This window comes from Palaemon carinicauda, chromosome 24, assembly GCF_036898095.1.
Source record: "Palaemon carinicauda isolate YSFRI2023 chromosome 24, ASM3689809v2, whole genome shotgun sequence".
NCBI classification, from domain to species: Eukaryota; Metazoa; Arthropoda; class Malacostraca; order Decapoda; family Palaemonidae; genus Palaemon; species Palaemon carinicauda.
Window position 1 is genome coordinate 5,285,284 of NC_090748.1, and position 17,337 is coordinate 5,302,620.

General features: G+C 33.4%; 1 protein-coding gene across 5 annotated transcripts in view; it reads left to right on the top strand.

Moving 5' to 3' along the window:
- The window catches only part of gig (tuberin), a 143,836-nt gene that overhangs the window by 118,261 nt on the left and 8,238 nt on the right, over window positions 1-17,337 (top strand). For all 5 annotated transcript variants that reach the window (XM_068348007.1, XM_068348005.1, XM_068348008.1 and 2 more), the window contains 10 exons: window positions 1,985-2,075; window positions 2,699-2,878; window positions 3,862-4,049; window positions 5,052-5,265; window positions 5,520-5,730; window positions 10,030-10,123; window positions 10,330-10,547; window positions 12,650-12,881; window positions 14,471-14,590; window positions 16,101-16,241. In XM_068348007.1, the coding sequence (XP_068204108.1) occupies window positions 1,985-2,075; window positions 2,699-2,878; window positions 3,862-4,049; window positions 5,052-5,265; window positions 5,520-5,730; window positions 10,030-10,123; window positions 10,330-10,547; window positions 12,650-12,881; window positions 14,471-14,590; window positions 16,101-16,241 (1,689 nt within the window). The remainder of the gene's footprint in view (window positions 1-1,984; window positions 2,076-2,698; window positions 2,879-3,861; window positions 4,050-5,051; window positions 5,266-5,519; window positions 5,731-10,029; window positions 10,124-10,329; window positions 10,548-12,649; window positions 12,882-14,470; window positions 14,591-16,100; window positions 16,242-17,337) is intronic.

Here is a 17,337-nt window from a genome sequence, read left to right on the forward strand (position 1 = left end):
CTTAATTATTTTTAACGCTAACATTAAAGGCATTTCCCAATTATTGTATTAGATATAGAATTGGTGCCTCATAGCTTAGCATATACTAAATACCCATGTTTATAGATTAACTTCCCTTGGCTGTGACTTTCTGGTAGGCTAATCTGATTTATTTAAACATCGTTTTAAGTGCAGATTCACTTTATAGCTAGTTTGTAATATTTCTGAGAATTAGAATTCAATAACCTAGCATGCCGAAAAGTAATTTGTTTCTACACGATTACAAACCCTTTTGCTCTTTTCTATGGATATATTTGTTCCGGATTGCTGGAAACTAGCCATAAACTTTTACTCAAGCCATAATCGTTTACGTGAGGTATAACAACTCTCTGCTATTAGCAAGGGCAGAGGGTAGATCAGCCAATTAAATGCTGGTCATCGCTGGATGTTAAGTGCCAAGGAAGTACCTAGAGTCATCCTTCAAGAAATGATTTGCCAGTAAAAAGTGCAGGGCTCTGCTCTACCCTCAATCCCTCAAGTGTTCACAAGAAAGTTCACTCTAGTTGTAACCTGGGTCAGTGCCAACGGCATCTGCCCTCATTGTCCCTTAGACTAGTGGTTGATCCCAGCAGACTCTGGGGAGGTTTTTTTCTCCGATAATGAAGCAATCTTTTGGGTTTTGCCTTGATTGCGTGATTGGCATAAACCACTACTTTCACTGCAAATTTAAAGAGAACTGGCCTATCTAGGCAGGCAAATTCTCAAGAAGCAAAGTTGTTCTGTCTAATCAGGGGAAAAAAAAAGACTCTGGGAAGCGACATATCCCTTCCTCATGCGAGACTTCTTACGGGTGCACCAATGGCTGCACTTGTTGTGGCAACTGAACTTCAAGGAATGTCTGATCTCCGACGAATGTCTTAGCTTTGTCCCCTCTAGTAGCAACTGAAAATTTTTCTCTATTAGTAGGATTTTTTGGACTTCTGAATCCGGTAGGATCAGAGCAAAAGAAAGACCTGATTCTGGAGGTAGAGATTACCAACCTCCTCAGGGGAGTAGACCTTCTTTCCCCTTACTTTTGTATTCTTTTATTCTGTACATTCAAGTGCATATGCAACTCTGTGTCAGCCTTAGCTCTTATGCAGTGTTGAAAATTTATTATTATATATTACTTGGACATTTTACATCATACTTAAGTGTTCAGGATAAGAGGGTGTCTAGTTTGTTGGGATACCCTCACATGTTTTTGTAAATTTACTGAAACATGTACTAAAGAAAATTTTTGTAATCATACTTTGAAATTAAGGCAATAAATGCATATATGGATTGTAACCATATGTGAAATTATGGAAGTGTGGAATTTTCCCCCTTATTTTACATTAATAGAGGCATGTGTTCATATCTTTAAGTTTTATAAGTAGATTGTATTTCTTATGTTAATGTAATTTACATTAACCAGAAAATGTTGGTACGGATAAAGTGCATGGAAATACAAATGTTATTTGGCCGTACTACTGTGAAATAATGGAAATGGAATATCGTAAAATCTTCCATTTATATTGTAGAGTAATTCATTTGATGAGATACTGTACAGTAATAGATTATTTTATGCACGTAAATATTAAATTGAAGATATTGTGAGAGGTATTTTTTGCCAAAAACTTTATGTAGTTTTTAAACAAGTCAAATATAAAAGCATGGCAGTTTATTTTACTTTTAAAATTTTTTGCCTTACATAAGTTTGCTTTTAGATATCATAAAAGCCATTTGTTGTATCATCATTTAAGGAAATTTATTGGAATTTTTTAAATGTTAAGCAAAAATGCACAATTTTATTATATTTTCTGTATATAAACACATTTTTAATTGTTATTTTATTGCAGAAATATGTTAATACTGTACAAGGAATTGTGAAATAACCCTGATGAGCATTGTTTAAAAAGTATGAGTAATTTCTCCATAGATTTTTATAATTGTAGAATAATAATGGCATGATTTATTTTTTCAGGCTAACTTCAAACCTCAAAGTAAAGATGATCTCCATATGAGAAATGTGAAGAGAGCCAGTGGAGATATTCTTTCAGGGCTTGGAGATCAAGGCACGTGAAATTATCTTTTTTGTAACATAATCATTATCTGTACTTTCCAATCACTGTGTTTTTTTTCTTATAGAAATGACAGAAATAGATTACAAAATGTCTATAAAATCCAAACACCTCTGAAATAACTTAATTACAGAAGTTGCATTTTTACAAGTTGAGTAAATCTATTTTATATTCATAATGTTTCCATATACATTGCCTTATCAAAGGAAGTTCAATAAAAGAATCTTGATATGGGTGGTTCCCCACCTCTGAATACTTTTCATCACATTTCTATGAACCTCCCCTAATGCTCATCTTGCTACTTCTCCAGAAGCTCGGTTTAATCAACCTTTACTGGTAGAATTTAAAATGTCACCATTTTTTTTTTTTAAATAAACCCTTTGTACTCTTTAGTATCTTCCAAGGTTATTCCTTTGTACTCTTTAGTATCTTCCTAGGTTATTGCATTAAAGAGCGAAGGCAAAATTTCTTTAATAAAACATGAGCACTTGCTTATAGTTAGGATTGTATATGTATACCTGTCACTGAATTGTACTATAGTGCTGTAACATCACTCTCTGGAGATTTATCCATATGCATTTCAACTTTATGCTAGAATTACCTATTATTTTTTTAAGGTGATGGTATCAGTTGGCCTAACAGTGGACTAAGTGAATCTACAGAGGGAGACAGACTTTCCATGGGCAGTGGCATGCCTACGTCTGGTGTTGGTAATACAGATACCAAATCAGGTGAACCGCATTTATGTGCTTGTTGGTGCCAAGGGTGGGCAGAAATTTACATCAGACAAGCAACAGGTTGGTGTTTCTTTTGTAATGAATGTTGCAAGTAGTTCATAATGTTTTTTTTTATTAACAATACTGTTAACTTTTTAGTTACATTTTTTAAATTTTCATTTATTAAGTATTGGATTTGGAATTATTTATTTTTATTTAATTAATGATATATATGCAAACCTATTAGCAAAATATACCTTATTCTCTCTCTCTCTCTCTCTCTCTCTCTCTCTCTCTCTCTCTCTCTCTCTCTCTCTCTCTCTCTCTCTCTCTCTCTCTCACACACCTGTTGATGATCTTTCTATGCCAGTCTATAACCGCAAATTTTCTTAGGTTGTCAATACATCGTCTACTCTTCCTTCACCTACTTCGGTTCCAATAGTAAGGGACCCAAATTGCTATTCTTAATGTATCTATTATCTGTCATTCTCATATGTCCTGCCCATGTCCATTATTTATTTATCTTTTTTTTTTTAATATATTATTGGAATATCTTCTACTTTACTTTTGTATCCATGTTGCTCATTTTTTTTCTGTCTCTTATGTTACTCCCATCATTATTCTTTCTATTGCTTTTTGAATTATTTATTTTTAGAGAAAGATGCATGTTATATGTATAAGTATATACATGGATATATATATAGATGTATGTATATATATAATTCGTAAAATGTATATTTATTTTAAGATATAATTTGGCCCATAAAGAAAGGACTTTGCCCTTTAAAGTACAGTATGCATTAAATGAAAATGTAGATTGTATAAGTTCTTTATTGTATGGGATTTGCATATTAAAAACTATTGAGTATTCAAGCTGATTTTTAAAAATAATTTGAATTCCATACATGATAGTGACTTCAAGTTTTACTATTTCTTAATTAATGATTAAATGGTCAAAGATACTGTTAAGAAAAAAAGTAAGATTGGGACAAGGACAAAGATAGAATAATGAGTATGTATATATGAGATTCATAAAAAGTTTCTAATCCTTATGATTTTCCCAGGTAACATGTCGTGGATGATGCGTATCCAAAATCATCAGACACTAGTCTCTTCAGGAGGAGAACTTCCGTTGCATGACATCAGTGTTTTGTTTGCCCCGACTCCTGCGGGTGAATCAGCCGACCTTGCGGGGTCTGTCTTTACTCATCATAAAATTGACTCCGAAACTCTTGAAGATGAGAAATATGAGGTAATGATTATATTAGGTTTTTTATGTAAATTCAGCCTTAATGTGAATTGTGGAGATTTAAGGAATAATGTGTGAAGTAAAGAAGCCTGAATTTATTTTTATTGGTAACATTTAGTTGTGTTGCAAATGATCCTGACCTTTATTAGTAGTTAGAGATAAGAGATCCCTTTCAATAGAGTCTGTAATGGGAAACCAAAATGTGGAACCTCGAGTGAGGAACCTGGAAAACTGTTGAAATACAGGAATGCATTCTAAATTGACCTAACTTAGGGCACTAGGTCACAACTAGACTAATGGTGCAGTATTGCTATGAAAGCCGTAATCAGAATGATATTGTTACAAATGTACTGTTTTTGTAATCCACTTGTGATTCTGAGTATTTTTTCCCCATTAATGAATTTTCAGAATACAAAAAGTTGAATTGCATGTTCTCAGTTGTGCATTAACTTGCATCAAATCATACAGTTACAGGGCTATCTCACCCTTCCTTGAAACCAATCTGGTACCACCCCATGAGAAGGAAGTCTGAACAAATTACTAAAGGCTAACAATATGTATGTAAATAGTTTGAATAAGATTTTTGTATTAAGCATAAAGTATAAAAAAAGTTTTGGTTACTAAACAAAAAAGCAATAAAAATCCAACAGCATTTGACATGGCAAAAACCAAAATCATAGCTTTTATCTTGCAAACACATGGTCTGCTACCATATGGATTCACCTTGATATAGGACCTTGGTTAGTTGAATGACTGATGAATTGTTATGGATCAAACTTTATTAACTAATGCCGCAGGAATGAGTGATTTTCAAAGTGATTAAACCACACTAAAGTATTTATAGTCATGTTTTCATATTTAGATAATCGATTTTGATAATTCACTATGCATAAACCTTACTTAAAACTTGATGAAAGTTATTTTACCACAAAGACCAAAGATAACTAAATTTTTAATAAAGTTTTCATGTTCAAAGATGTATCACTAAAATTTACTCCTTCTCAGGAACTTGTCAGTCAGCAGTTTGAGGAGACTAGACCCAGGGCCTTCTCCGGAGCATCTGATAGAACACAAGATTCTGATCCTGGTTCACAAAGAGATTCGAGTGGATGGAGTAGTGGAGCTCCTTCACATACTTCATCAGATCCTCGTATCAATTCTGCAGAACCTGGAGATGATACCAGAGGTAGTTCCCCTCTCACTACCACAAGCACATCAGGTATATTCTTATTTATGCGTGTAAACTTCAGTATTTTTTAATTATAAATTTTTATCTTTCAAATTTTTCAACTGAGATATAATTAGCTTTCAAGTGTTTTTCAAAACCTCAATATTAAGAAAAGGTATTTGGTGGTACTATAATGAGAAACTTTGTTGGATTTCAGTATTAAATATTTTTTTGGTGCTGACAATGAATACTTGCCAGGAACTGTTCTCATATTATGAAGACTTAATTATTTATTTTATTAATAGGTGAAAACCCAGAGGATCCACGTGTTCCTGTACAGCGTTGCCATTCTAGTCCTGAGATGAGTGAGGGAGTTGTTGTTGGCGGGGAAGAAAGTAGCGTTCCACCGCTTACAGAATGTGAAACTATTGATGATACAACAAGTTTAATTACAGAAAATACTGATACAACTCAAGTGCAGTCATCGGCAGCCAAACCTTCAAAACCTAAACCCAGGTTAGTATTTTCTGTATTAGGATGAGTAATAAACATTATAGTGTTATAAGCAAATTTGGCCAGGGCCAGTGCAGATAATGATATAATGTTTGGTAAACAGACAGTATTCCAGTTGTTGAAGCGAAACATTTCAAAACCAACTGTGCAGGTCAAAATTTGTATTTATGAGTTTATATATTTAATTTTCACATGCATTCATAAATGAGAAGGCCAAAACCTTATAGGAGTTATACAATTAACTTTTTGTGAATTGTTACTTAATTGAAATTATACATAATAAGCATAACTATAATTTCTAAGTTGTCAAAATTTACAAACCTTTACTGTGATGTATGATTTCCTTCACGAACCATAAACTGTCTTTCCTGAATAGCGTTTAAATGAAGATTGCCTCCATGTTGGTGGGTAGCAAGGAGTATGACCGCCCTATGACCTGGGTCTCATTAGTTAAGAAACTCAACTCTGATATCTACTTTACCTTGGATGTTGTAGCTGATTTTACTTTACCTCCACCAACAAAGTTGGAAGGTTATTTTTTCGGCCCTGTTTGTGTGTGTGTGTGTGTTTGTGAACAGCTTCCTGGCCAACATTTTAATCGTAGAGTAATGAAAAATGCAGGGATTAACTGTTAGGTAAAAAGCTGGAAATGATTAAATTTTGGAAGGTCAAAGGTCACGGTCAAACAAAATCTCCAATTCATGTAATCAGCCATAAGTTTGGACATCGTTGTTATAGACACTTCAAACTTGATTCATATTTGAGTGTATGGAAATCTATGCCAATTAAAACATGTTGAGGTCAAATGTCAAAAGTCATGGTTGAGCAAAAGGTCGAGGCATAAGCTGCTGCGGTGGAGCTCTGCGCACTCAAATGAGTGCCTCTCTAGTCTTACTTAATTGTATTGTAGCATCATTCACTATTTTGCAGTTCGTTCAAGATAAGAAAATTTCATAAAAAATCATTGAAACTTCATCTTTCATAGTGCTTGCAGGCTTACCCTCTAATGGCTGGCCTACTTATACCAGAATTACTATAACTTTATTTCTCATAAATCTTCAATTGTGTACTTTTATTATCATTTACTGTTTTTAGGTTTTTATGTCTTGCTGGTAATTTATCTTAATTCCATGAATCTTACCTCTAGAAGAACAAGCTATTGAGAGGAAGGAACGACTTGATGACCTCTAGTTGAAATAAAGAAAAATCAGAATTTTAATAATAATTTTTATTTCTATACTCACCTGATGTTCATAATGCCATTTCTCCAGAAACTCGGTTTAATCATTTATATACCAGTAATTTTTTTTTAAATTTCAAATTTTAATTTTCTATACCTTCAATAAATACATGCGCTTGGCAAAGGAATAGAACATTCTAGCATTAAGTGGTAGGAAGACCAGAACTGACATACTCTTCTCTCTTTGTCCCTTTAGTTTTGAAGTCTACATTATCCATATCATTTTGAAACCACCAACCTGGGTGGAGTGTAGTCATGTATATGAACATTAGGCAAATCTAGAAATAAGAAATTTTATAAGAAGGGGCTCTTGGCGGAATGAAAGGTTTGTCAGTCAGATGAATCTGAACTTTTATTCAGACTTTGTATGCTTTAATTAGTTTTAATTCTTAAAGGTTAAGTGTTAGCCTAACTTCATCTCTCTGTCATTTTATACAATTACATCATTGTCTTTAATTTTCAACTAAGAAGGTTGAGACAATCACTTTATTATTAATACCATCATCTAGCCATTGGTGGTATTAACACAACCTTCCTGTTTTTTTTTTATTTTGATAGTTTCATTCATGCTATAATGTGAATTTGATTATAGTAATCCAGAGGCACTATCGTTCATGTATCCCTACATATTGTATGTATTGTTTGGGATTACTTAAGTTTGTCATTAAGAGTTGTGGTTAGTGTTGAGCTGATTTGATTGTCAGGATAGTTATGAATGCTAAGTTTTCGTTTCATTTTGTTTTGAACAACAAAGTTTTAAGGTTTATAGCAGTTGCCTAGTTTTCTCTATGGCCAATATTAGTGGTAGTGATTTCCTTGACTTGGCTTATTAGAGATGAATCAAATAATTGAATTTGTCTTATTTTCAATACACTTTTTATTGTAGTTTTTATTAGTTCATAATCTAAGATTAAAATGCAGAAGTTTTTTGTATACTGTATAGCTTCAATAACCACTGATTTGACTATATGCTATTGAAGTTTTGATACCTCACTCCATATCATCTCTCAGTCGAGTAGGCTGGTGTGAAGTTGTTTCAAATAAAGGCAATGATGACCAAAAGGTTAAAAGGTTTCTTCCATTCTTCCTAATTTCCATTTCATTTTTATTATTCATGCATTATACTGTTCATTTCCGTCTATTTTGTTCCTTTTACAGTACCCTTATTAATATCCTTATTCTGCATTATCCTTATTTCCTTTTATTCAGTATTTCTAGCTGTATCCTATGTTAATTTTTGATGCCAAAATACTAAAAGATTTCTCTTCTTTCTGCTGTTCTATTTCCGTATTTAACTTATCATTCTTATTTCCGCTGTTCTATTCCCGTATTTAACTTTTCATTCGTATTTACTTATTTTTCTCTTCGTTTCAGTCTGTTTATTCCTTATACCTTTCCTATTCCTTACCATCCTTATCACTTTTTCTTTTTATTTCCCTCTATATTCTATCTTAATTTGATTTAATGCAATTTAAATTGACAAATTTACTGCTTAAAGTTTTATATTGAATTTGTTCCCAGTTGCTTACTAATAAAACCCAGTTTCATGGTTGAAGAAATAACTTTCTTATTTGTTGATAAAAATGCTCTTTAAAGATGTCCTAACATAAGAATCTGAAATAATTCAGCTCTTTCAAGATTTATAACAAATCACAGCAATCATGAAAAAAGATCAGTGTTGACATAGTCATTAAATTTAACAAGCGAAATGCTGTAAAGGAAAAAATAATTTTAGTTTGACTTTAGGGTTTAATTTCCATAAAGAAAGTTTTTATAGTGACTTCTGTTCCTAAGCCAGCACTCGCATTCTCTGTTAGTGAGCTTCTATTAATAATGTATGTTATTGTAATGCCCTCTCTTTCAACATATAAATGACAGCTATTTTGCGACCACCTCTGGATATCCACATAAAATTTTCAGCGCCGTTTTCTATAACAATAGTAGGGACTTGCCTAGTCTATAAATTGAATGTAATTTTGCTTAAACAAGTAAATTGGTATTTGAATTTTTTATAGCAACACATTTCAGGCATTGGCATTTTTATCAATCCAATTTGATAAGAATATCTGCTTAGTTATTCTGAAGCCATAATTTTGTCATAGTAGATAGAAAGTATATTTCTGGGTTTTGTTAAAATTTTTAACGTTTTTTGTAACTTACTAGGTATGTAACATTCACTTTTTTCCTGTTGAAGTGTTTTGATTTAATGTGGAGTAAATAATGTTTAGCATAATGGCTGCAATGATGGTGGTTATATGACTCCTTCATCCTGTGTTTTGCATATTAGGAATGTTCCTGCAGACATAGTAGAGCATTGTAATTCATAGTTTTTCATTTATTTGGATGAGTCTTCTTGTTTGTGTTAACGTTTAGCCATTATTTTTTAAGAGAATTTAATGATAATAATTGAAATTATACAAATAATTACATGATTTTCATGGACATATGGCAATTCACAGTTATTTAATTTTATAGATGATTTGAAAATCATCATGATTTAGGTATATCAAGTAGATTATCTAGATAGATTATTCTTGAACAGTAAGAAAGTCCAAATTTGTTTTTAAGGTAAAAAATATAAAGTTTACTGGAATGTGTTTGCCCTTTCCTGAATTAAAGATAAAAGTGTTATACAGTAATAAGTTGAACGTAGGTTTCATCTGGGTAGACTGTCCTAAGTGTAAACATCATGTGATCACTAACATGCCATATCCCAGATTATTATTATTATTACTTTCTAAGCTACAACCCTAGTTGGAAAAGCAGGATGATATGACCCTTATCTTCACAGACAAAAAAACTGCATATGTTCTGAAATAGTTTACAACAAGGACATGTAGAACGTCAAGTACATACCAATTTGTCAGATATATAGAATAATACACTTAATGACAATTGAACGAGGTAGATTTTGTCAATATATTAGTGCTATTATGAGCCTTAAGGTGAAATATGATCAATTGGTCTGTGTTAAAAATTATGTTTTGTTTTGTAAAATATTTTAAATAACATTTCTTCCTGAGTGTAACTTAGTACTACGATTGATTGTAAAATCTTTGCAGATTTGAGTCCCTGTCAGGTGGAAGTAGTGTTGGTTCCACTTCACCCCCACCCATGCCCTCAACTAGAATGCGTCACACTTCTGCTTTCCAAACGGTAAAATGCTAAACAAAAAAAATTAAATTACATACTGGTATTTAACTATACTATTTTTCAGTGCTGAAGAATTTATGAGTATTGCGAATTCATGAACACTGAAGGACCTATCTAATACATTATAATTGTAGAGAGATTACTACCATACTTAAAATTAGGAATGTCATTGCTTGAATGGAATGATAAATTCAGTGAATAAATTTCAGAAGAGTGTTGGCAGTGGGAGTGTTTCGCCTAGTAGTGGTATGGTTGGTTCTGGAGCAATGGAAGGTGACGATGATGGTTCACCACGTCCCATCCGTAGAGGTAGAGGCCATACCATTTCTGACATGAACCCTGCATCTAGGAAATTGCAGGTTCGAGCTGCAGTTGCGTCCAGAAAAATGAATTCTTCTAAAGAAGCAAAAGGTGGCATATCACCCAGGTAGGACAATTTTACTGAGTTATGAATAGTAAAATGCTGAGAAATTTATTTCAGTATTTCGCGGTTATATATTGTACAGAATAATTTCATATTTTTGTAAGGTTTAATTTCATCCACTGCTGTGTGTAGTGATACTTCTATGGTTATTGTATCAATTTCTATTTAGCCATTCCATTTTGTTGTAGATTAGGATTGTGTGTATTTGATAACAAATTTGATAAGATTATGTATTTAACAACAGATTTTGCAGAAGTTGCAAAAAAAGAGTTTGTTGGGACATGGAGATGAATATGGATATTCTGCATCTTAAATGCTCCTAAATCAGCTTTTTCCTTTGAGGACTTTGTCAGTTTCTATTCCAACTGGTCTACTGTAGGTCTGTCTACTCATTTTTCTACTTTGTCTTATTGCTTCCATATCTGTTCTTTTTTTGACACCGTCTTTCATCCCCTCTCTCATTATACATGTCTAAACCATCTTGTCTTTGAGATTTTGGTCTTTTTATACCCTCAGGACACCACATCTCGGCCAATTCCTTATTAGTAATGTTTTTTTTTTCCGCTATCCATTACTTTCATTCTATTTTAACCACAACTGCTTTTTTATCTTGAACCAGGATGCTCACATGGAGTAGATTTTATATGTTTGAAATGCATAACAAGAGTAAATGTGGAAGAGAGAGGAGCTGAGAACCATGTTGTGGTAAATGAGATAGACCATTTCTGTTACCTTGAAGACAGACTGGACTGTAAAAGTGGAACTTTAGTAAGCAGTAAGAAAGAAAATAGTAAGCAATTTCATGAAATGGAGAGAAATATGCTACGAGTAAATAAAAGTGTCCCATCAGTATAAAGGAGAGATTTTTAAATCATATATTAGGCCTTTACTGCTCTATGCAGACAAAACATAAGCACATAGAAGGGAAATTGAGAATTTAACTACTGGACGTAGAGTATGTCTGTGGTGCTGAAGGGAGTAGAAATAGTAGAAGTAAATTGGATCCAATGGTACTCGAAGGGTTAATACCAGTAAGTACGTAGAGTACTTGCATGGTCATAAAGCTAGATATTTTCATGGATTATCTAATGTGATTTGAACTGTTTCATATATGAGTTTTGTAATGTTCAAGAGTAACATATTGCTTAAAAAGCATAGAATTGGAAATACTGTATTACTGTAAACTCGTAATAGGTCCCTTTCATCCTGAAATTTTAGTATTTTTTGGCTTTGGAAAACGACCAGAATTTTTTATCAGTCAATTGAATGATGAGTTCACAGTTTATTAATATGGTAAGTGCAACTTGGAGAAAACTGGAACAAGCACATGAAGTCATGCAATGTAGTTTTAAATTGATAAATTTAACTACGAACAAACCTAAATGATTATTACTATATTGGGAATCTTGGTGTATATTAGCCAAATTGATAGTGATATACAGTATATATACTGTAGTAGTAAAAAGAGAACTAGACAGGAATGAGAAATAGAGCATGAATAATGCAGTAATACATTTATCATAGAAACCACAAAAATTCAAAATAATCACAAGACAAATTTAAGAATAATCAAAGTAGTCCAATCAAACGTTAAGTATTTTAAGACCTGAACTTGCAACTGGGTTATGGCCTATCCAATAGCTTTTCTTCCTTACCATCTGCACAAAGAATTTCATTGTCAGCTGTTTGTAGTGAGTAAAGAAGTGGTAGTTAAGTTTCCAACATTCCTATGTTCTTTTCTCATCTACTGAATAGCCAAACTCACAGATCACTTAGCTATACATTCCTGTACAAATTACAGTACTGTGCTTTATTTAAAATGGTTTTGGTAGTATTATAGTTTAGTGCTAAAACTTTAGAGTTTTAAATATATATTCAGTACGTACATGTCATGTACTGTACTGTACTCATATTTTTCTGGTAATTTTGCTACAATACTAAGGGGTAATATAAAATTTAAAAGTAGAAAAGTTTTATTGATATGAATTTTGCTTTATCAATATGAAGTGGTAAATAAAGCATCAGTAACAAAAAACTATTTTAATGTATTTTAAAACTTAATATAAACTCATTGACCTGTAATGTCTGTTTTTTTTTTTTTTCAGTTTTGTGTTCCTTCAACTTTATTATCATGGCTGTCTAGGGGCTGGTAATGAAAGGCCCGTATTAGTTCCAACACATCAGCCCGAGATACAGCGCGCATTGCGTGTATTAGATCTAATGAGACCTCAAGAAACTCACAGAATAGGTGTATTATATGCTGGACCTGGGCAGATCACTGAACAGCAAATTCTTAGGAATTCATTTGGTTCATGGAGATATATGATGTTCTTGCAGGTAAATTGTTCAAGTTTTAAGATTTTAATCTTTTTCATAATCAACATTATTAGTTTATTTATTATTGATGACAATGGCACTATTTCAATGAATCTCTCCCAAAATACATTAGTTTATTGCTTTTAAAGCGTGTGTTTAATGTAAACTTAATGTCACCAAATGGCAACGCCATCTTGTTCACATTCCTAATGTACTTTTTGATTGATGCCTCAAGACATTCTTAGAGTTGTGATCTGAAAATTTTATCTTCTTCTTTATTGGAGTTGGTTACTTTGTTTCTTTATTTTGCTACAGGAATGTTCTCAGAATTTTCTGATTATAGGTTGTGTTAATTGCCACACCACTCCGCTGCTTAATGAAGTCTTTATATATTTGCATTCCTTGTGCATTATATGGCATGTTAAAGAATGTTCAGTCAATACTGTATGTATGTCTATTCGATATACAATCTTAAAAGGGAGAGAGATAGAAATGCCAAATATAGTAGTAGAGAGAATTTTTGGGATTGGTAGGCTGTGTGGTGTCCAAGAACTTCAGTTTCTGTTACAATCCCTTACCATAATTGGTAACGTTACAACCGTTAACCCCAATTGGGAACCTTACAGTCGTTAACCCCAATTGGGAACCTGACAACCGTTAACGCCAATTGGGAACCTTACGACTGTTGACCTCATTAGGGAACTTCACGACTTAACTCAATCAGGAACCTTACAATCGTCAACCCCCACTGGAAACCTTATGATCGTTTACTGCAATCCGGCACCTTGCTGTCGTTTACTGCGATCCGGCACCTTGCTATCGTTTACTGCGATCCGGAACCTTGCTATCGTTTACTGCAATCGGGAGTCTTGCGATCGTTTACTGCAATTGGGAACCCTTGATAGTTTACCGGAGTCAGGAACCTTATGATTGTTTATTGCAATGAGGAACCTAAAGATCGTTAACCGCAATCTGGAACCTGAAGATTGTTTACAGCAATCGCGAATGTTTACAGCAATCGCGAATGTTTACAGCAATCGCGAATGTTTACCACAATTTGGAGCCTTAGAATCGTTTACCGCAATTGGGAACCCTACGATCATTTACCGCAATCGGGAACCGTATTTATAAGTATGGCCTTTTATCAGTAATTTTCCTCACAGTATTTACTAACCAAATCATGAACTCGAGGGTCTCCCTTATACACACGATTCTGAGTTTTATTGAAACATTGTCTCTAGAGTAGGGGAAGAAATATTTCTTTAGGAATTATTATTGTACTGGATTCCCTGTTCCAGCCTCTTACAAGAAAGTTCTTGGAGACCACTCAGTTCCTCCCAAAAAATGTACTTTTGCTTTGTCAAAACCTATTTTTTTTTTCCTTGCTAGTTGGGTTTTTCATTAAAAAATGCAGGATAAGGTTTATTAATCCCCATAAGTGAAATACGTTTTTGTTGAGATTTAACTTGCTAACTGAAAATTGTAATAACTTTAGCTTCTGTAGTGGGTACATACAATATTGAAATGAGACATTTCATTTTAATAGTTTCATTTTTTCAGTGTATACTTTTGTAGGCAAGTGGAATACTTAAAACCCATTATTTTTTCAGGGTTTAGGTACTGTGTTGGAATTGAGTAACGTATCACCAGATGAAGTATTTCTTGGAGGTTTGGACACAAAAGGCAATGATGGTAAACTAGTCTACATTTGGCAAGATGATGTCATGCAGGTTGGTGGTTTCTCTGAAGATAAATTAAAACTATTTTTTTCCCTGTTGGAGCCCCTGGGCTTATAGCATCCTGCTTTTCCAACTAGGGTTGTAGCTTAGCAAGTAACAATAATAATAACTGCATTCCTCATAATTTGTACTGTGCACTAATTTTAGCTAGATCTGTTAATTATCCCGTTATCCTGAGTGTGACAAAATTGTTACCAAGGCTCATGACTTTTGGGCGGGGTTAAAATTCACATACCTTGAAAGAATATTTTCTGCCTCTCAATGTGGCCAAACTATTACAGATATGAACTTCTTATTTATTAATTTATGTTGAGGAATGATTGAACTTTTGCACTATATAATATTTTTGCAATGCCGAGAAGTATATGTACAGGACTATCACTACAGTAGAGCTTAATTAGCTAAGGTAACACTCATAAATAATTAATGTTTTTGGCATAGCAACTTGCACCATACAAACTTACCGCACACATAGCCTATATCTTCATTAATACTGTAAAATACGGTAGGTATTCCTGTACAGTACAGTACAGTAGTTAATATAACAATAAAATTAATTCACAATAAATACACTAACAAAAGGAATTAAAGAGAGAAAGTATCAATACAATACCAATAACTGTTTACGTATGAAGTTCTATGGAGTTATTTTGAAGCATGATGCAGCTCTTGAGCCGTTGAATGTTTGGTGCGTGGGTAGCGTAATGCACATATCACGTTTTATACCAAAATCACTATAAACACACTTGATATGTATAGTTTTTTTTACATCGCTTTTTGTACATTACGTGATTCTGTATAAAGAGTACTGAAGCAAGAGATGCACATGCAAGGAAGAGACAATGCAAGACTGAGGCTGAATGAGCAAGAGATGGGGTGCTGTGCTGTGTGGAGAGGGAATGTGCAAAGGAGCGCAGTGGGTTTGAAATAGTCAGGCTGCAAGAGTACTGCACTTATCAAGAAACCATGAATGTTATTATTTTACCTAATTGGTTATAAGGTTCTCTGTATAGCAAATTACCGAATTTGCGAAGATAGAACCTGCAAATATCGAGGGCGAACTTTACGTTGAGCCAAAAGATGCATCATAACCTACCTTAAACATGTAATACGTAGTAAGATTTTAAGAGTGCTTTGTACTAACATACTTATTATTTATTACTGGCACATTAGTGCTGCACTTATGTTGTGAGACTTGACCAAAAGGCATAGCCATGTAACGGCACAAACTGAGGAATAGCAATACAGTATATTAAAATTGACCGTTAACATTATAGTTCTTTACTAGATATAGTACAGGTAACCCACAATCTGTATAAGAAGGTGTATGGATTTCTCTTCTAGCTTTCTTTTGATAGGTACTTTAAGAGCTAGTTCAGTCCTAAGAATTGTCTTAATTTTGTAGGTGAGAAATCAAACCATTGTAGATAAAATGAGGCACTGTTTCAAAATATTTTCCAAGTCCTTGATGTTGACTATTAAACCACTGATTTATTTTCAGGTTGTCTATCACATTGCAACTCTGATGCCTACAAAAGAATCCGATCCAAACTGCAATGGTAAAAAACGTCACATTGGCAATAATTATGTATCGATAGTTTATAATGAAAGTGGTCAGCCATACAACATAAATACTATTAAGGTAAGTTAGCATGTACTCATATGTATTTATGAAAATTTCAATTTTTATCGTTAGATTTCGTTTTAAAAACTGGTAAGAAAATATTTTTGAAACTGAAAATGTTGGAAAAAGGAGTAATTTTATGGTGTTATCGCCTAATGTTTCATAAAAAAATCAGACTGTATATCAGTTTAGTGAGATCGGTGTTACTCTATGGACATGAGTCAAGGTATGACAATGAAACAATCTCCAATAGATTTTGTAGATTTGAGAACGAAACCCTCAGAAGGATATTGAAAGTTGAATGGAAGGCCAGGATTAGAAATAAAACTATAAGAGAGGATAGAAATAAAACTATAAGAGAGATTACTCGAGTACCATATGTGGATGAGATCATGATGAGGGGTAAATGGACATGGTTTGGGCATGCTCTTCGCACGCTCCAAGAGAGATTAGTTCACCAAACCTTTAACGGGGCTCCACAGGGCACTAGAAGAATTGGAGGACCCAAGCCTACATGACTTAGTACTATAAAGTGCGAAGTAGGAGATGATGAATGGAGAAGTATTGAATTAAAAGCTCAAGACAGAGACAACTGGCCAAATCTAACTGAGGCCCTTTGCGTCAATAGGCGTTGGAGGAGATTATGATGATTGAGAAATAATTTTAAGATTTTTTGGTGGTCAATCTATTTGAAGAAATATATCAATAATTTCATTTCACCATGTTTTGAGTATTGTTCTGTTAGTTTTATTAGACAAAAACTTATGGTTTATTAAATTTCTTATTCCTGAACTGAATATTAAACCGCTGGCACAGTCGTTAAGTTAGTTCTTTACGAATGTTGCACAGAATTTTTCATAATTCTAACCATCATTTAAATTCAGATCATCCAAGACTGTACCATCCTGTACATAGTACTGCTTATGCAGTCAATTCTAACAATTATGTCTTCCCTATCATAAGGCTTAACACAACAGTGTTGTAGAAGTTTTACTCCGTGACCAGATTGTGGAATGATTTTCCTAATCAAGCAGTTCAATCTGTGGAACTTCAAGAGTTCAAACTTAGAGCGAATGTTTTTATGTTGAACAAGCCGACATAAGTCTCTCTTCTT